Source organism: Tachyglossus aculeatus, chromosome 1 (assembly GCF_015852505.1).
Source record: "Tachyglossus aculeatus isolate mTacAcu1 chromosome 1, mTacAcu1.pri, whole genome shotgun sequence".
NCBI classification, from domain to species: Eukaryota; Metazoa; Chordata; class Mammalia; order Monotremata; family Tachyglossidae; genus Tachyglossus; species Tachyglossus aculeatus.
The window spans coordinates 71,449,976-71,470,763 of NC_052066.1; the positions used below are offsets into that span (position 1 = coordinate 71,449,976).

At 50.9% G+C, this 20,788-nt stretch overlaps 1 protein-coding gene across 1 annotated transcript in view; it reads left to right on the forward strand.

Moving 5' to 3' along the window:
• The window catches only part of RUBCN (rubicon autophagy regulator), a 121,874-nt gene that overhangs the window by 77,209 nt on the left and 23,877 nt on the right, over nucleotides 1-20,788 (forward strand). The window contains exons 8-16 of the mRNA XM_038742812.1: nucleotides 1,104-1,148; nucleotides 5,157-5,252; nucleotides 6,709-6,824; nucleotides 8,891-9,092; nucleotides 11,113-11,214; nucleotides 12,812-12,886; nucleotides 14,966-15,026; nucleotides 18,065-18,197; nucleotides 20,520-20,665. Of these exons, the coding sequence (XP_038598740.1) occupies nucleotides 1,104-1,148; nucleotides 5,157-5,252; nucleotides 6,709-6,824; nucleotides 8,891-9,092; nucleotides 11,113-11,214; nucleotides 12,812-12,886; nucleotides 14,966-15,026; nucleotides 18,065-18,197; nucleotides 20,520-20,665 (976 nt within the window). The remainder of the gene's footprint in view (nucleotides 1-1,103; nucleotides 1,149-5,156; nucleotides 5,253-6,708; nucleotides 6,825-8,890; nucleotides 9,093-11,112; nucleotides 11,215-12,811; nucleotides 12,887-14,965; nucleotides 15,027-18,064; nucleotides 18,198-20,519; nucleotides 20,666-20,788) is intronic.

Genomic DNA, 20,788 nt, shown 5'->3' on the forward strand with positions numbered 1-20,788 from the left:
CGATCTGTGAGAGGAGGAGATCCCTCAGCGTTACGCCTCCCCAACTTGCAGAAAATTGCCACGTATTCAGTTCATTCATAGTTACTGAGTGCTTACTGTGTACAGAGCACTGTACTAAGCGCTTGGGAGAGTACAATATAACAATAAGCAGACACATTCCCTGCCCATAGAAGCTTATGGTCTAGGTATTGATGATGGTAGTGTTTACTAAGCACCTCTTAGGTGCAGAGCACTGAGTTTAGCTGCGAGCGATCATACGAGGTAATCAAGTCTGGAAACAGTCCCGCTCCCATTCGAACCTCCCGAGCTAATCTGTAACAATGGATCCGTTAAGATTCCTGTTCCCTCTGACCCGGGCTGCAATCGTGGAATAGTACTGTAAGCGGAAAGCTCCACTGGAGAACAGGGGGTGTTTGAGCAGAGTAGGAGACTTTTATGTCCTTGGAAAAGGGGCTGGTTGTTTCTACTTTAGTTCTCTGAGGGTCAGGAGGGGGTTTGAGGCATTTTGTTCCTTCCCTTATTCTATCCCGAGGAGGCCCATCAGAAGTAGGTAGCCGGGCAGTGAAAGTAAGTGATTGTTATTGCTGCTCTTGCTGTCTCCGTCATCAGCCCCCCAAGGATGTGGGTCTTTGGTTTGCCTGGAGTCTGTTCTGTGGGTGGTGGCCATAACTACAAGGCCTGCAAGCCCTAGCAGGGAGGATGGCAGGTCAGAAAAATACCAAGCAGGAGAACTTCCTGCATTTTCTGCCCCTATTTCCCCCCTCCTGTGCTCAGGAGCTGCGAATGGGTTTGAGGTGGAGGACCCATTCTTGGCTTTGTGAATATCCGACAACCCCATTAACCACATTTTCCCTCTGACGCGGGGTATTGCGTGCCCCTATCCCCCGGATTAGGAAAGGGAGCTCCGAGTCTTTATTAGGGAAGGTCTGAGAAAGCGTTGGACTTGGGCGATTTGGGAGAGTTGGGAGTGGGCAACTGTCAGCGCTTGGGGTTGGCTTTTCAGGATGAGGAGGTCTGAACTCTGTTAATCAGGGGTCTTTGACTAGCTGAATTCTGCTTTCTGTCCCATAACTCTCCTTTCCAAACTGTCTGTCCGCTCGCAGGAGGCCTCAGGAATATCACCATTATAGTAGAAGATCCAGTGGCAGGTTTGGGAGCCAGAACTCCTCTTTGACCCTCTTCTCCTCCTCGTCCCTTCTTCGTGCTCCCCTTCATCCACGATCATTTTGCTCATCTCAGGGCCTTCCTTCATACTAGGTGTCAAATCAAGTCAGGTCAGCTGGGAGGTGATTTGTTCTCTTGCTCCGCTGCTGGAGCTCATTTGGGAAACTTATTGCCGTGATCAACTTAATGGTGCCTTCTGTGGAATCCCCATGTCATCCAGCCCTCTCTGGGTTGGGGACTAGGCAGCAATAACGAAACCAAGGCCCCTGAAAGGGTAAGTGACATGCTTAAAGACCACACGGGGAGTTGTTGGCAATATTATTCCTGGAAACTGGGCGCCTCGATTCCCAGTTCCCTCCTCCCACCATAAGATCACACTGTCTCCCTTGAATTGACACCACGTGTATTTTGTTCCTACCTCCAAATCCCCAGTGACAAGTGCATGGTATGTTGTTCTTTTCTTCCCCCCGTGGCCCATGTCACTTTTTTTTTTTTTCTTGCCTGTTGGCCCATTTTCTTCGATTTGCTTTCTTCATTTCAGCCACTGTATCGGACTTCTCCGGTAAAATAAGTCTTGCCTGCCTGACCTCCTGTGGTTACTCAGAACTTGGATTTCTGGGTCAGAACCACTCCTCCCCACCCCCACTTGCCTGGGCATGAGACACCCTGAATTGCCAATCCATCTCTGCCCCGAGATCACCGTGTCTTTGTTAGCTTTGACAAGTCTTGTCCATCAGGACTCTGGTTTGGGAGAAAGGGACTCTCAGGAGACTGAAACCCTCTAGAGCTTCATGGGGAACCCCAGCTCAAAGGCTGTTCCGGACCTGGCTGTGAGTCCCATGTGGGATGTGGACTGTGCTCAACCGTATCATCTTATATCTACCCCAGTGTTTAGTGCAGTGTCTGGCACATAGTAAGCACCTACCAAGTACTATGAAGAAAGAGGTCTGGGGCATCAGCAGCAGCTCTAGGGCAAGTAGAGCTGCTCACCCGGCAACGTCTGCCGGGGAAGAGGGAAATGTGCAGCCTACCCAGTCATTCATTCATTTAATCGTATTTATTGAGCGCTTACTGTGTACAGAACACTGTACTAAGTGCTTGGGAAGTACAAGTCGGCAACAGAGACGGTCCCTACCCAACAATGGGCTCACAGTCTAGAAGGAGGAGACATACAACAAAAGAAAACATGTAGACAGGTGTCAAAACCGTCAGAATAAATAGAATTATAGCTATATGCACATCATTAACAAAATTAATAGACTAGTAAATATGTACAAGTGAAATAGAGTAATAAATCTGTACAAATATGTACAAGTGCTGTGGGGAGGGGAAGGAGGTAGGGCCGGGGGGTGAGGAGGATGAGAGGAAAAAGGGGGCTCTGTCTGGGAAGGCCTCCTGGAGGAAGTGAGCTCTCAGTAGGGCTTTGAAGGGAAGAAGAGAGCTAGTTTGACGAATGGGCAGAGGGAGGCCATTCCTGGCCAGGGGAAGGATGTGGGCCAGGGTTAACAGCGGAACAGGCGAGAACGAGGCCCAGTGAGGAGGTTAGCGGCAGCAGCGGAGTGGTGGGTGCGGGATGGGCTGGAGAAGGAGAGAAGGGAGGTGAGGTAGGAGGGGGGCGAGGGGATGGACATTCTTGAAGCTGGGAGAGAGGAGTTTTTGCTTGATTCGTAGGTTGACAGGCAACCACTGGAGATTTTTAAGGAGGGGAATGACATGCCCAGAGAATTTCTGTAGAAAGATAATCCAGGCAGCAGAGTGAATTATAGACTGAAGTGGGGAGAGACAGGAGGATGGGAGATTAGAGAGGAGTCTGATGCAGTAATCCAGTCGGGATATAATGAGAGATTGAACCAGCAAGGTAGCGGTTTGGATGGAGAGGAAAGGGCGGATCTTGGCAATGTTGCAGAGGTGAGACCGGCAGGTTTTGTGTGAAGGATTGGATGTGTGGGGTGAACGAGAGAGCAGAGTTGAGGATGACACCAAAGTTGCGGGCTTGTGAGATGGGAAGGATGGTAGTGCCGTCAACAGAGATGGGACAGTCAGGGAGAGGACAGGGTTTGGGAGGGAAGATAAGGAGCTCAGTCTTGGGCATATTGAGTTTTAGATGGCGGGCAGACATCTAGATGGTGATGTCCTGAAGGCAGGAGGAGATACGAGCCTGGCGGGAGGGAGAAAGAGCAGAGGTGGAGATGTAGATTTGGGTGTCATCAGCGTTGAGATGAGAGTTGAAGCCGTGGGAGTGAATGAGTTCACCCAGGGAGTGAGTGTAGAGAGAGAACAGAAGGGGACCAAGAACTGACCCTTGAGGAATCCTTACAGTAAGGGGATGGGAGAGGGAGGAGGAGCCCGCAAAGGAGACTGGGAATAAACAGCCAGAAAGATAAGAGGAGAACCAGGAGAGGATGGAGTCTGTGAAGCCAAGATTGGATAGCGTGTTGAGGAGAAAGGGGTAGTCCACAGTGTCGAAGGCAGCTGAGAGGTCGAGGGGGATTAGGACAGAGTAGGAGCCGTTGGATTTGGCAAGAAGGAGGTCATTGGTGACCTTTGAGAGGGCAGTTTCGGTGGAGTGTAGGGGACGGAAGCCAGATTGGAGGGGGTCTAGGAGAGAGTTGGAGTTTAGGAATTTGAGGCAGCGAGTGTAGACGACTCATTCTAGGAGTTTGGAAAGGAATGGTAGGAGGGAGATAGGGCGATAACCAGAAGGGGCAGTGGGGTCAAGAGAGGGTTATTTTTAGGATGGGGGAGATGTGGGCATGTTTGAAGGCAGAGGGGAAGGGTACCCTTCTTGCCATCTCCCTTGGTGACCTGGAGAATCTACTCTGTGGAGATTTAGCCCTCCCTGGTGGCTCCATCCCGTGCCTGGCAGAGACTCTCAGCGACCCCTTGGACGATCACCAGACTGAAACCGCTTCCTTAGCCTCCTTGCCGTCTGAGCCCCATTTCCTCGCCCCGTTCTTCCGCTAGCTAGACTCTTCACTTACACCTCCGCGGGGAAACGGGAGGCCGGCTACTCAGCCTTCCCCACGAAACTGATGGATCCCAGACAGCTGATTTCCTGTCCACCTAGTTATCACCCCTCCCCTTTCTCCTTTACTGTTGGGCATTGCTGCCTGGAGCTACTCTAGCCAACCTGAGAATCCTCCCCACCCTCCCCTCCCAATCAAATCTAGTATGCCTAGGTTCAACCCCTCAATTTTTTTTTAATGGGATCTAAGCACTTACTATGTTCCCAGCACGGTAGTACGTGCTTGGGAAGGTATAAGGTTGGTGTCCCACATGGGGCTCACAGTCTTAATCCCCATATTACAGATGAGGCAACCGAGGCACAGAGAAGTGAAGCGACTTACCCAAGGTCACGCAGCCGGCAAGTGGTGGAGCCGGGATTAGAGCTCAGGTCCCCCGACTCACAGGCCTGTGCTCTATCCATTAGGCCACGCTGCTTCTCAATTACTTGCCCGTATGTAAAATAAACTAAACGTGTGCACTGTCCTGACATATTTAAGCCCCATAGGGAGCTAAAGAGGCTCAACATGCCTCTCTCTCAAGGGGTCCATATACCAGGGCCCGTTCCAGGAGGTTGCCTTCTGGAGGTGGTTTCTCCAAGCCAGGGGATGTCTGGGGCCAGTTCCCAGGAAGGAGGTGGGACAGGAGAGAGATGAAAGTTACAGGGTTTGCCCTGAGGATGAGCTACAGAGTGGAGCTCTCCGGAGAGGGGACACCAGAATGATCCTCCCTGATTCCCTTTCCTCTGCCTGTCGACGCTGCCCCACCCTCCATGGCCTTCTTCCCTCCTTCCCTGCTGGAGACCACCAGACTTGATTTGAGCTTTGTTTTCCATCGCCTGTGGCGTGCCACCTCCCCTGTTTGTGGAAGGCAGGGAGAATGGGGCACGTCGGAGATCGGAACCCCCCCGAGACGGGTGTCATCTGACCCTCCCGTTCGCGTTCTCTTTGCCTTTGTACGTGTATCTTCTTGGTGGCGGCTGATTCCAGAATCCTGCAGCGATGCTTTGAGGCTAAGGAGCCCCGTCTCCTATTCTGGCCGGAGCGGTGAAGGCAGCAGTCCCGGCTCACTGTGCACGGAGTACGGTCAGTGAACAGGGGCTGGAAAAGCGTGGCTTTTGTTTTGGCTTGTGCAGTGGGTTACTCGCGGTTGCTCCCGCTTACCTGCTGAGCTTCTGGGCTTTAGCTTCTTGGCCCAGCCTACTGTACCTTTTCAGAGTGGCCTGATGGATAGAGTCCGGGCTTGTGAGTCAGGACCTAGGTTCTAATCCTGGCTCCGCCACTTGCCTTCTCTGTGACCTTGGGCAAGTCACTTCACTTCCCTGGGCCTCAGTTACCTCACCTCTGAAACGGGGATTAAGACTGTGAGCCCCATGTGGGACAGGGACTGTGTCCAACGTGATTAGCTTGTATCTACCCCAGCGCTTAGTACAGTGCTTGATCAATCAATCAATCAATCGTATTTATTGAACGCTTACTGTGTGCAGAGCACTGTACTAAGCGCTTGGGAAGTATAAGTTGGCAACATATAGCGACAGCCCCTACCCAACAGTGGGCTCACAGTCTAAAAGGGGGAGACAGAACAAAACCAAACATACTAACAAAATAAAATAAATAGAATAGACATGTACAAGTAAAATAAATAGAGTAATAAATATGTACAAACATATAAACATATATACAGGTGCTGTGGGGAAGGGAAGGAGTAAGTGCACGGTAAGTGCTTAATAAATAATAATAATAATAATGGTATTTGTTAAGTGCTTACTATATGGAAAGCACTGTTCTAAGTGCTGAATACCATCATCATTCATTCAGTCAGTCTTATTTATTGAGCGCTTCCTGTGCGCAAAGCACTGTACTAAGTGCTTGGGGGAGAGAGTACAGTACAACAACAGACACACACATTCCCTGCCCACAGTGAGCCCGCAGTCTAATTATTTATTATCATCATCACCACCCTTCCCAGCCCAGGGACACTGTGCCCTGCGGTCACTGCTCCTTTTGCCAGCTTTCCAGCTGGGCCCGACTCCCCCTTCTTTACCCACCAACCCCACTGCCCCTCCACCTCCGAACTCCGTATGCTATGGTATAGCCACCCACACACCATCCATTTCCCAGCCACCGGGCCCCGGGACAGAGGCCACGGAATAAATTCTGAGCTCACTCGGCTGACCGAGGCCGAGCCCTGCTGAGGAATTACCCAGGGCTGTGAGAAAAACACACCCCTTTCTGAATGCTCAGTGGACGGAGCCCGAAGCCCATCACCGGACGATATGAGAGTGGACTAATGAGACGCCACAGCCGATCCCGTTCCCTGGCCTGGGATTATCCAGAAACGGGGTGGGGGTTTGCCAGGCAAGCCAACTCCCCTCCTTCTCTCCCTCCCCAAGTGACTTGGTGGTCTGGCCTGCTCTCTCCGGGGGGCGGGTGCTGAGTGCTGAGGCCGGGGGCATCTGCGCTGGTAGTCTCTGTGCCAAGCCTGCCTTGCCCGGATCGGCCAGCCCCAAACCGACTCCATCCGCTCCTTGTTCCTCCGCAGACGGCGGGCGATACCTGTGCTCGGGGCAAGGTATGTTCCGGAGACCCTCGGAGGGACAGTCCCTCATCAGCTACCTGTCGGAGCAGGATTTTGGTAGTTGTGCAGACCTGGAGAAGGTAAGGGGGCTAAGGATCGGGACGGGAAGGGGAGGTCTTGGGGTTGATGGTTTCACACGGCCTCTGAAAAATAGACAGGAGTAGATAGCAGGGCTCGTAAGGGCAGGGGTGTTTGCTGAGCGGAAATTGTGTCGGCAAGAGAAGCCACGTGTCCCTAGTGAAGAGAACCTGGGCCCAGGAGTCATTCATTCATTCTTTCATTCATTCATTCAATCGTATTTATTGATGATGATGGCATTTGTTAAGCGCTTACTATGTGCCAAGCACTGTTATTGAGCACTTACTGTGTGCAGAGCACTGTACAAAAGCGCTTGGGAAGTCCAAGTTGGCAGCATATAGAGACGGTCCCTACCCAACAGTGAGCTCACAGTCTAGAAGGGGGAGACAGACAACAAAATAAAACGTATTAACAAAATAAAATAAATAGAATAGTAAATGTGTACAAGGAAAATAAATAGAGTAATAAATCTGTACAAACATAAATACAGGTGCTGTGGGGAGGGGAAGGAGGTAAGGCGGGGGGATGGGGAGAGGGAGAGGAATGGGGGAGCTCAATCTGGGAATGGGGGGGGGCTCAGTCAGAAGGACCTGGGTTCCAATCCCGGCTCTGCCACGTGCAAGTCACTTCACTTCCCCGTCCCTCAGTTCCCTTATCTGTAAATTGGGGATTCAATCCCTGTTCTCCCTCCTACTTAGTTTGTGAGCCCCGAGTTGTACCTGATTATCTTGTATCCACCCCAGTGCTTAGAACAGTGCTTGACGCATAGCGAGTGCCTAACAAATACCATTATTGTTGTTATTATTAAGATGGCTTTGAGGCTGAGCAGTGCCTTTAGAGAAGCAGCGTGGCTTAGTGGATAGAGCACGTGCCTGGGAGTCGGAGGATCTGGATTCTAATCCCAGCGCTACCACTTGTCAGCCACGTGACCTTGGGCAAGTCACTTCACTTCTCTGCGTCTCAGTTACCTCATCTGTAGAATGGGGATTTAGGGTGTGAATCTCATAAGGGACGGGGACCGTGTCCAACCTGATCCCCTTGTATCTGCCCCAGCACTTAGAACAGTGCTTGGCACATAGTAAGGGCTTAACAAGCACCAGAATCATCGTCATCATCATCATTTGGAGAGCTCTCCCGTGATGGCTTTCCCTTGGAGAGGGCAATTACGTATCTACTTTGGAATTGTTATGGGAACTAGGGAGTTGAGGCTCCAGGTTGCCGGAGACTCGGGTTTTCTGAGTCCTAATCGTGGAGCGTTTGGGTTTCCCTGAACCCACTAAGCACTGATGCCAACCTACCCACTGTACCTCCATCTTGTCTATCTCGACACCCACCCTTGCCCACATCTTCCCTCTGGTCTGGAACTCCCGCCCCCTTTATCTCCGACAGACCGCCACAATCCCCACCTTCAAAGCCATCTGAAAGTCACATCTCCTCCAAGAAACCTTCCTGACTAAGCTCTCCTTTCCCCTTCTTCCTCTCCCTCTTTTTCCTTCTGCCTCTCCCTTCTCCATCACCTTCGAACCTAGATTTGCTCCCTGTAGTCACTCCACCCTCAGCCCCACAGCACTTACGGACGTACGTAAGCCCCAAAGCACTTACGTACGAGAAGCAGCATGGCTCAGTGGAAAGAGCCCGGGCTTTGGAGTCAGAGGTCATGGGTTCGAATGCTGACTCCACCACATGCCTGCTCTGTGACCTTGGGCAAGTCACTTAACTTCTCTGAGCCTCAGTTCCCTTGTCTGTAAAATGGGGAATAAGACTGAGAGCCCCACGTGGGACAACTTGATCACCTTGTATCCCCCCCAGCGCTTAGAACAGTGCTCTGCACATAGTAAGCACTAAACAAATGCCATTATTATTATTATTATATCCGTAATGTGCTTTAATGTCTGTCTCACCCTCTAGATTGTCAGCTCCTTGCAGGCAGGGAACATGTCCAACTGTCCACCAACTCTATTATATTTTACTCTCCCAATCACTTAGTACAGTGCTCTGCACACAGTAAGCACTCAATACAAACCATTAATTGATCGATTCCCTTTATTCCCCGCTCCGTTTTCCCCAGGAGAATGCCCACTTCAGCATCTCCGAGTCACTGATTGCTGCCATCGAGTTAATGAAGTGCAACATGATGAGCCGGCACCCGGAGGAGGAGGAGGATGAGAGCGATAAGGAGATCCAGGAGCTGAAGCAAAAAATCCGCCTGCGGAGACAGCAGATCCGTTCCAATCACCTGATTCCCGCCTACGGGGAGGCCGAGGCCGGGAGTGAGTGCGGTCCTTGGCTCTGGGGAGGGTCTGCCCAAACCGGCCGGGTGGGCTGCAGCACATCTCCTTCCAGGGAAGTTCGGCTAAGCCCGTACAGTGCTACGGTGGGAGACGCAGAAGAGGCCCGGGCCTTGGCGCTTCCCTGAGTCATTTACCCCTACTGGGTACTTGGGGGTGTCCTTTAATAATTGTGACCTTTGGGAAGTGCCAGGCTCTGTTCTAAACACTGGGGGAGAAGCAGCGTGGCTCAGTGGAAAGAGCCCGGGCTCTGGAGTCAGAGGTCATGGGTTCAAATCCCAGCTCCGCCAATTGCCAGCTGTGTGACTTCGGGCAAGTCACTTCACTTCTCTGGGCCTCAGTGACCTCATCTGGAAAATGGGGATTAAGACTGGGAGCCCCCCGTGGGACGGCCTGATCACCTTGTAACCTCCCTGGCGCTTAGAACAGTGCTTTGCACATAGTAAGCGCTTAATAAATGCCATCATTATTATTATTATTGTTATTGTTGGACACTGTCCCTGTCCCAGGTAGGGCTCACAGTCTTAATCCCCATACCTCTGTTGGGTGCTTGGGGGTGTCGAGCTGCTTCTTTTTCATCCCAAGGCGTTTCTCGCCGAGCAGGGAGCGTTAGTTCTGCTTTTTGGCCCATTTTCAAAGCGTAGTCCTTTGCTTATTTCCAAAAGTGATGCCTGAGGTTCAGGAAGAGACCATTCTTTCCCACCTAGGGAAACATCCTGTCCTAGCAGAAAGAGCATGTGCTTGGGAGTCAGAGGAGATGGGTTCTAATTCCGGCTTCGCCACTTACCTGCTGTGTGGCCTTGGGCAAGTCACTTCATTTCTCTGTGTCCTCATCTGGAGATTCAATATCTGTTTTTCCCTCCCGTTTAGACTGTGAGCCTCACGGGGGACAGAGACTGTGTCCAACCTGATGACCTTGTGTCTGCCCCTGCACGTAGTACAATGCTTGGCACCAAGCGCTTAACAAGTATTCATTCATTCACTCATTCAATCATTTATTGAGCGCTTACGGTGTGCAGAGCACTGTACTAAGCGCTTGGGAAGTACAAGCTGGCAACATATAGAGATGGTCCCTACCCAACAACGGGCTCACAGTCTAGAAATATCATTATCTTCATCACCCTCGACTGTTATCTGACCCTTGGCCAGACTGTGAAGCTCACTGTGGGCAGGGAATGTCTGTTTATTGTTGTATTGTGTATCTCCCAAGCGTTTAGTACAGTGCTTTGCACACAGTAAGCTCTCAATAAATAAGATTGAATGAATGCCCATGCCCTAAGGAATATGCACTGTACCTGGGGGCCCCCGGAAAGTGGGCTCCCCTAGATTACCAGAGGATAAGAGAGCTCGTGCTGGGGTGGGGGTTGAGGGGAGCAAAAGTTGCTCCTCTGGCCCGGCCAGTCCAGGGCTTATGCAACAACGGACGACAGTCTGAGACTTGGATTTCCAGGGTTCTCTCTCCTACCCCGAAGGCATAGATTCATTCATTCAGTCGTATTTATTGAGCGCTTACTGTGTGCAAAACACTGTACTAAAGCGCTTGGGAAGTACACTGCAGCAACAGAGACAATCCCAGTGTAGAAGGGGAGAGTCAGACATCAAAACAAGTAAACAGGCATCAGTAGCATCATTATAAATAAAAAGAATTATAGATATATATGCAACATTAATTAAAAAATAGAATTATTATAAATTTATACCTATATACAGAAGTGCTGTGGGGCGGGTAGGGGAGAAGAGCAAAGGGAGTGAGTCAGGGGAAGGGGAGCAGAGGGAAAAGGGGGCTTAGTCTGGAAAGACTAAGTGCTTAGTGCTGGTGGGAAATCTAATACCTGACATGGAGATGAGTTGCTTTCCTCTGCCCCTCCGGGTCTCCTTTGGCCAGTTGCCCTTTGGTCTCTCCCACCGTCAGGATCTCAAAACCTCCCTGCTCCTCCCTGCTAACGTTGGGCGGGGCTGAGCATCTCTGTACTGTAGCAGCTCCTCTCCCCCGACCCCATAGGCTTCCTGGCCACCTCCAGCGGCTCCCAGCTCAGCTCCCGGGACTCGGCACGGCTCTCTGACTCCGGCTCGGCTGACGAGGTGGACGAATTTGAGATACAAGGTATGGGGCACTCCCCGTTGACCTTAAACATTCCCCGCTCGAGGCCCTTTCTTCCCTAGGCCTTTGAGCCGGTATCCCCACCCCAGGAGCTCCCCACCGGACAGCTGAGGTGAACCCTTCCTGTTCTGGTGGGGAGCGAGGCCTGTGGCATCTTCTCGGGGCAGCAAGCTGCCATGATGGTGACTCCGTGGGTCCTGGACGACTTGTGCTCCAGGCCACGGTGGATTCAGCGGGAGGGCCCATTCATTCATTCATTCAATCATATTTATTGAGCGCTTACTGTGTGCACAGCACTGTACTAAGCGCTTGGGAAGTACAATTTGGGCCCAGAGCTTTCCCCACTGCTTTGGCAAAGTGAAAGTCCCTTCTCGGGGGTTCTCCCCCGTAAACCGCCTCCCTCGGAAACGTCCTCGAGAAACGGTTTTCATTTTAATAAACCACGCCGAAAGCCACTTCCCCTCCCACCTTCACCCTGGCCCCACCCAGTAGTTTATTTGTTTTCGTGGTATTTGTTAAGGGCTTATACTATGTGCCAGGCACAGCGCTAAGTGCCGGGAAGTGACAGAGAGCAAATCGCTGCTCTCTAAGCTTTGTTTACTTGTCAGCCCGTCACTTCCATTTGCCCATTTGGATGAGTGAGAAGCAGAGCCTGGGCTTGGGAATCACTTATCTGCTCTATGACCTTGGACAAGTTACCTCACTTCTGTTGGCCTCAGTCCTCCTGTCCTCCCTCCTATTTAGACAGCAAGCCCCATGTGGGACAGGGACTGTGTCATACCTACTTAATTTGCATCTACCCCGGCGCTTAGAACAGTGTTTGACAGCTAGTAAGCACTTAACAAATATACTGCAAAAAAAAAAAAAGCCACACTTACACAAAAAAACATCCCCACCTCTAGACATGGACTGTGGTTCCTCAGGACCCCAACTTGAAGTGAGTATGGTTATGGCCCCATCTTGAAATTGTGTTCTTTTAGGGGTGAAGAGGTCTGGAGGAGGGAAACCTTAGAATGCATTGTAGCTCACCAGGCAGTTGAGACGGCTTCTCTCCTGGTGTATGCTTATCCATTTTAGATAGGGAGGAGAGGAAAGGTCTGTCCTTTCACTGCCAGGCGGGATTGGCCATCAGTGTTGTGCATGGCATTCCGATGGGGGTGAAACCGATTGATGAATCTGGCTTCAGGACACGCTCTTTTCCCCATTGTGTATGAAAAGCTCCTTCAGTCAGCGAACCCACTTTCTGTACCAGGGCCCAGAAGCCGGAGAAGGCTGCTGAACCCGGCCCCGAAGGGAATCCATAAACACCTTAGGCAAACTGGGCAGATCTTTGGATGAGCTTGGAAGGGGGGTTTAAGTGGGAAATCCGGGCCATCCACTTTCCCAGGGGTCTGCCATGCAGACCACCCATGGAGGATGGGAAGTTCGGGTTTATCTAGGGAGGTACTTCATTCTCAGAGAGAGACTTTGAGTCCTGGCCCCAAAGAGCAGGTATGGCAGGGGCCCAGCTTTCTTCCCTCTACCTGTTCCTGGCCCCGGGTCCTTTCCTTCCTCCTAGCTGAGCTCTGAAGTGCACCCTTTTGTCACCGTTGTCACGCAGATGGTAGCGATGGATCTAACCTGATTCACATGTCTAAGAACGGACTGTCAGTGTCAATGGCCTCGTTGTTTTCAGGTAGCCCATGTCGGAGTGCCTCCCTCCCCTCCCCGGCCCCCCAAACCCTCGCCCCCGTAGTCTGTCTGTGTGTAAATGTGTGTGGGTGTGGGCTTCACCGTGTGCGGGTGTGGGCATCATTGTGTGTGAGCTTGCTGGCTTCTTTCGGATCTAAAGAGTCACGGGGAGCAGCAGGGCTCCAGGGGAACTGGATGAGAGTTGCAGTCTCCATCATTAGCGCCTCAGCACAGTAAATTGGAATCACCATCTCTGTGTTCTTGGATCTGCATGTCCTGGCTGTTAGGTCCTGATTCTTGGCCTGCTCTGGTAAAGTCTGGGTTGTGGGGAATGTGGCTTCAGGGCCCTGTCCACTCTAAATGCTCATTAAATACCATTGAGTGATGAAAGTTAGGAAAGGGGAAGTCACTAGCACTCTACAGATTGCCAAAGTTCCCAGGAGTTGACCACAGGTTTTTGTCAGAACATCCCATTTCCTTGGGGAGGGCCACGGCCTTAGAGTGCTAGTGCCGAGAATGCGGGAGGACAGGAGAACAAGCAGGAGGCTTCCTCTGTTTCTTTCTTGTACTCCTTTTCTGTGCTTGCTTCTCCTACCCAAAGAGCTTTGGTCTTTGCACGGTCCGGGGAAAAAGCCAGGTGCAGAGCGGGGAGACATAAGGAGGTCACTCCTGCCACCTTTCTCCACCCCAGCTTTTAGGGGGTGTCTGGGAGACAGCGGTGGCCAGCCTTGAGGGAGAATTGGGAGCAGGGAACAGAGGGGTCGGGCAGTGACCAGAGCCTGAAAGCTCAGCTTTTTCTGACTGCTTTTCCAGGACTCTCCAGAGCAGGCAAGGAGTAGTTCATTGGAATGAATGGAATGAGTTGCAATCTGTCGCCTAGATTTGTAGAAGCTAAGTACCCTCGGCTTTGCTAACATCCACTTACCTTAGTTTCTTCCTTTATGGGTAGTAGATGGCAGCTCCGTTCCTGTGTGCATCTGCTCTGCTCTGTGTGTGGGTGTGTTTGCAGATTACTTGACCTGGGTAGGCTGCTCTCCTGGCATCTCAAAAGGCCTTAGATAATTCCCCTCTCCAGAAACCTCAAATCGAAAACCGTCGTCACAGAGTTCATCAATCTGCCGGCATGTATCTGGTTATTGTTGCACTGTACTCTCCCGAGCTCTTAGAATGGTGCTTTGCACACAGTAAGCGCTCAGTGACTACAATTGAATGAGTGATTCTCCCCAAATTAGACCCAACTATAGGAAGGAATCTGTTGAACTGATTTCCGTACAAATCTGTGTGCTGTCCAGTTGGTTTTTTTTGGAAGTCCTTGGAATCATCATCAATCATCATCATCAATCGTATTTATTGAGCGCTTACTGTGTGCAGAGCACTGTACTAAGCGCTTGGGAAGTACAAGTTGGCAACATATAGAGACAGTCCCTACCCAACAGTGGGCTCACAGTCTGAAAGGGGGAGACAGAGAATACAGATGAATTCCTTCCCACTGGGTATCAGTGGAGGATGAAATCCATAAAAAGAGCCCAGTTTGTAGTTGATGAAGTTTCTTTGTTCCTGCCCTTTTAAGAGAGATTTCTCCAAGTGGCCCTTCTGTGTAATCTGCTCGGGGACAGAGGAGCATGCCAAGGAGCGGCAGGGAGAGGAAGTGTGAGGGCAGGGTTGGACGGGGCTTGTTTGTTTCTCATTCTCCCCCTCCTTTGGATTTGAGCCTCCCTTCTCAGGACGCCACCTCTTCTTTCTGAATCTCACCCACCGATCAGACCGATAAAAGCCTCCCTTCTTTTCCTCGTGTGCATGGGTTTGTGCCTAAATCCACAGTTGCCCCGAGCCCACTGGTACTGTGCTTTATGTCAGTGACCCTGCCTAACCTTCCCCAGGTAGTGTGCATCCAGTGACTTAGAAAAGCCCACCCCGCACTGACACCCGTAATCCCCGCTGTGCGTCTGCGTAGAAGAACTCCAGTGCCGCCCTGCAGAATGTCGAGCTGGGGGTCGTGTGATGCCTCCACGATCACTTGGCCCGCTCTGCTCTCTGCCTCCTCCTCTCCCGCAGCCCCCTCACTCCTTTCATTTCCACTTAGATGCTGACATCAAGAGAAGCGCGGCATCCAGCAGCAGATCCATCCTCTCCACTGAGACCTTGTACGTATCTCCTGGGGAAACCTCTGCCCTGAGGAGTGAGGAGGAGAGGAAGGGTTCTTGCTTGAAGAGCAGAGCTCTCCTGGACGGTGGGGAGAGGAGGGAGGAGGTGGAGCCCAGAGGAAATAGGTTAAAGCCTCTTTTTCGAATGATATTTGTTAAGGGCTTACTGTGTACCAGATACTGAACTAAGCGCTGGGGTAGATACAAGCTAATCATGTTGGACACAGTCCCGGTTCCACATAGGGCTCACAGTCTCAATTCCCGTTTTACAGGTAGGTAACTGAGGCCCAGAAATGTTAAATGACTTTCGCACGGTCACACAGCAGGCAAGTGGTGGAAATTGTATTAGGACATTGGTCCTTCTGATTCCCAGGCCTGTGCTCTATCCACTAGGTTACCGATTGGTTGACGGTATTTATTGAGCTCCTGCTGGATGTACAGCACTGTACTGAGCACTTGGGAGAGGGCGGTAGAACCAGTAGACGTGACCTGGGGAGAAAGGCACTAAGATAAATTACAGACAGGAGGAAGGAGAGGCATATGTATTGGAGCTGGTGCTTAAATGATAGGTCATGTAAGATAATAATAATAATGATGGCCTTCCCAGACTCAGCCCCCTCCTTCCTCTCCCCCTCCTCCCTCTCTCCATCCCCCATCTTACCTCCTTCCCTTCCCCACAGCACCTGTATATATGTATGTATGTACATATTTAGTACTCTATTTATTTTACTTGTACATATCTATTCTATTTATTTTATTTTGTTAGTATGTTTGGTTTTGTTCTCCATCTCCCCCTTTTAGACTGTGAGCCCACTGTTGGGTAGGGACTGTCTCTATATGTTGCCAACTTGTACTTCCCAAGCGCTTAGTACAGTGCTTTGCACACAGTAAGCACTCAATAAATACGATTGATTGATTGATTGATCGGGTTGTCCCACGTGGGGTTCGCAGTCTTAATCCCCATTTTACAGGTGAGGGAAGTGAGGCACAGAGAAGTTAAGTGACTTGCCCACAGTCACACAGTTGACAATTGGCAGAGCCGGGATTTGAACCCCTGACCTCTAACTCCAAAGCCCGTGCTCTTTCCACTGAGCCATGCTGCTTCTTCACCAGATTAAGATAACTCAGAGGATCTGGGTTCTAATCCTGGGTCTGCCAGTTGCTTGCTGTGTGACATTGTGCCAGTCACCATTTCCTCAACTGTAAAACAGTACACAGTTAAACTAAACAGTACCTATTGCCAATTCTGCTTAGCGTGTGAGCCTCATGTGGGACTGTCCGATCTGCTTCTCTGGTATATATTCCAGCACTTAGAACAGTGCCAAGCGCTTAGTACAGTGCTCTGCACATAGTAAGCGCTCAATAAATACGATTGGTGATGCTTAACACGTATCAAGCATTTAATGAATATAATAATAATAATAATGAAAAAAAATTGCAGCTAGGAGAAGCAGCAGAATATAAAGATAGGTACATAAGTGAGGTAGGGGTGGGATAACAATAATAATGGCATTTATTAAGCACTTACTATGTGCAAAGCACTGTTCTAAGCGCTGGGGAGGTTACAAGGTGATCAGGTTGTCCCACGGGGGGCTCACAGTCTTAATCCCCATTTTACAGATGAGGTAACTGAGGCACAGAGAAGTTAAGTGACTTGCCCAAAGTCACACAGCTGACAATTGGCAGAGCTGGGATTTGAACCCATGACCTCTGACTCCAAAGCCCGGGCTCTTTCCACTGAGCCATGCTGCTTCTCTTCATTAGAGGGATGAGCACTTGAGTGCTTAGCAGGTACAGATTTGAGGGCATAGGTGATGCAGGGAGCAGAAATAGGGTGGGCAGATGAGAGATTAGTCCCTGATTATGCCCTCTTTTCTCTGGTTCGTTCTCCCTTCTGCATCATCTATGCCCTTGGGCCTGTGACCTTTGGGCATTCGATATTCGCCCCAACCCCACAGCATATATGTACATAGCTTTAAATTATATAATATAAATCATTTACTTATAGTAATGTCTGTCTCCCCCTCGAGACTGTAAGCTTGTCATGAGCAGGGACCGAAGCATTGTACTTTCCTCGTGCTTAGTACAGTGCACTGCTCATAGTGAGAGCTCAATAAATACCATCGATTGAGTGATTGATTGACTGGAAGCCTTCCTGAAGGAATTGTGATTTCAATAGGGTTTTGAAGATGGGGAGGATAGCTGTCAGTCAGATGTGGAGAGGGAGGGAGTTCCAGGTAGGCGAGCGGGCGTGTTATGATATGTCTGTCATGAGGTCTTAGCCTGGCACAGAAAACTAGAGAGTCCCAGGTAAGTGAGATGGAGGGGTCCAGAATAACTGTCTAGTTTCTCCATTCTGTGACTGTGATCACTCTCTGGTGCCTCTGGAAGGTCGAAGCTGTGATGCCCTGGTCCTGGGAACATCTTAGAGATTGGATTGCACAGGTGTCTGGGAGCGCCCCACCTAAATCAATCAATCAATCATATTTATTGAGCACTTACTGTGTGCAGAGCACTGTACTAAATGCTTGGGAAGTACAAGTTGGCAACATCTAGAGACGGTCCCTACCCTACAGTGGGCTCACAGTCTAGAAGGGGGAGACAGAGAACAAAACAAAACATATTAACAAAATAAAATAAATAGAATAGATATGTACAAGTAAAATAAATAAATAGAGTAATAATGTCTGCAGTAGCCACAAAGTTATCTCCCTGCCACCCACAGCTGTTCGAAGCAGCTCCAGGAATCCCCCCTTGGCTTCTCCGCTCCTGGGCTTAGAATCTGTTTGAGCAACAGTACTGTTTTTTTCTCCGGAAAGACCCCGGGATGAGAACGGGGCCTCTTTCTAGGTCACAGCAAGCCATGGTAGGCACAGAAAGTCCGACCAGATTTCAGTTGAGATCACTGACCCGGAAATGCCCCCATCCCTGTTCCCCTGCCCAGAGTATCCCATCTGAATTTTAGGTTGATTCTCCAGTCCGCCTGCCCCCGTGGCTGCCCCCTACACTCAGTCTCTGAGTTTTCTCTTGTTTTTCAGCTCTCACTGCTTCCTGAACTCCACGTCGGCGGAGGCGGTGGCCATGGGGCTCCTGAAGCAGTTTGAGGGGATGCAGCTTCCGGCTGCCTCAGAGCTGGAGTGGTTGGTCCCGGAGCATGACGCCCCGCAGAAGGTGAGGACAATCCTGGGGAAACCGAGTTAGTCTGCTGCCTTCTGAGCCACTGCCTCTGGGTCTCTGGCCTCAGAAACCCCCCGAGAGTGATGACCCAATTACCTGGCGCTCAGGTTTGGCCTGCAGACCGTTAGAGTAGAAGGAGGGGGACTGAGTGGGCCCACCTGTTTGGGACCTCTTCAGCCTGGTGCGATGGGGGTTCCCAGGGAGTGGGGCCAACAGAGCACAGGCCTGGGAGCTGAGGTCATGCCACTTGTCTGCTCTGTGACCTTGGGCAAGTCACTTCACTTCTGTGTGCCTCAGTTACCTCATCTGTCAATTGGGGATCAAGACTGTGAGCCCCCGTGGGACTGTGTCCAACCTGATTACGTTGTATCTACCCCAGTGCTTAGAACAGTGCTTGACACATAGTAAACACTTAACAAATACCACAGTTATTATTTTGCATCTCCAGGGACACACAAACACGTGCAAATTCCTCTGAACTTCCTGGGGCTAGAATTCTCAAAAGCTCTAAGGGACAAGAGGGTAGTTCCAGCCCCACCCCCTAACCTGGCTGTGAGGCCAAGCGCCCTGGGCTGGGGTTGGACTATGGGGTGTTGTCCTGGGGCCCAGCCAGGACTCTTCTGGGCCCCAGAATTTGGGCCCGTGCCAGACACTGTTGTAAGAGAGTATTGATGGAAAACATTCACTGAGCCACTGCTGAAGCAGGATTTTAGGGCTTTAGAGGACTTCAGTTTCTCAGGTGATTATGGGTCCTTGCCCCTCTGGCCTAAGCCGAGCCTCCTGAAGCTTCCTTTGAGTCCTCCACCATGGTATAGCCTAGCTGTTAGGGGCACCCCAGTGCTTGCCGGTGAGCCGCTGTCCACCGCAGAGGTCCATTTGATCTGTGCCTGTCCTGGTGGCTTGGGTCCTCTTGAGGGCAGAGCTGGAGGACTCAAATCATGGCTGGCCCTGGTGGAGAAGCAGCATGACGTAGTTCAGTGCCTAGCACATAGTAAGCACTTAACAAATACCACAATTATTAATATTATTAACTGTGGCTCAATCTCCCACTAGTCCTTCAGATGAGAGGGGTTACAACCCTCTCAAAAATCCCCTCCTCAAAAATCTCCAGTGGCTACCAGTCAACCTATGCATCAGGCAGAAACTCCTCACCCTCCGTTTCAAGGCTGTCCATCCCCTCGCCCCCTCCTACCTCACCTCCCTTCTCTCCTTCTCCAGCCCAGCCCGCACCCTCCGCTCCTCTACTGCTAATCTCCTCACCATGCCTCGTTCTCGCCTGTCCCACCATCGACCCCCGGTCCACATCCTCCCCCCGGCCCGGAATGCCCTCCCTCTGTCCATCCACCAAGCTAGCTCTCTTCCTCCCTTCAAGGCCCTACTGAGAGCTCACCTCCTCCGGGAGGCCTTCCCACACTGAGCCCCTTCCTTCCTCTCCCCCTTGTCCCCCTCTCCAACCCCCCATCTTACCTCCTTCCCTTCCCCACAGCACCTGTATATATGTATATATGTTTGTACATATTTATTACTTTATTTATTTATTTATTTATTTTACCTGTACATATCTATTCTATTTATTCTATTTTATTTATTCTATTTATTTATTCTATTCTATTTATTTTATTTTGTTAGTATGTTTGGTTTCGTTCTCTGTCTCCCGCTTTTAGACTGTGAGCCCACTGTTGGGTAGGGACTGTCTCTATATGTTGCCAACTTGTACTTCCCAAGCGCTTAGTACAGTGCTCTGCACACAGTAAGCGCTCAATAAATACAATTGATTGATTGATTGATTGATATTGTGGCTCAATCTCCCACTAGTCCTTCAGATGAGAAGGGATACAACCCCTTCAAAAGAGACCCACCCTTTTGATTTGGCCTGTGGATGTCATGTCATTCATGCTGGCGGATCCTTCTCCCAGAGGTTTTACTGGCTCACTGCTCGCTCGTGAGCTGATGAAACCTCGGGCTGTGAAGCCTCCTACAAATCAGTCCCGGAAGCGCGGTCACAGAGTTTAGAGACTCGAGTGAGGGGAAAGGAAAGCGTGACAGCCCCTCCTCCCCTGAGTGGCTATCGTGGAATGGGACACCCCAGAACTGGCTGGAAGCAAAGTCGTGTGTAGAAGTAAGAAGGAAAGCGCCCCATGAAAGGCAGAAAATAATGGAACCAAACAAGCCCCGAAAGGTCAGCTCCAGTGAAGAGTCAGCCTGGCCAGTACACACGCGGATGCTCCTGGGCATGCTTCACAGCGTGCTTTCCTTCTTACTTGGTTTCCGGGATGAAGGTGGATGGAAATCTGATGCTGATCCTCTCTCTCCCAGCTCCTGCCCATTCCTGACTCACTGCCCATCTCCCCGGACGACGGGCAGCACGCTGACATCTACAAACTGCGCATCAGAGTGCGAGGAAACCTGGAGTGGGCCCCGCCCCGGCCCCAGATCATCTTCAACGTCCACCCGGCCCCCACGTAAGGCTCCGCTCCTCACCCCTCCCTTCTCTCTGTGAAAGGTCCTCATTCTTCATATCCCTGCCACCCCTCCCTTCCCTCCGGGCTTCCCGCCCACCCCGGTCCCCTACCTCAAATCTTTTA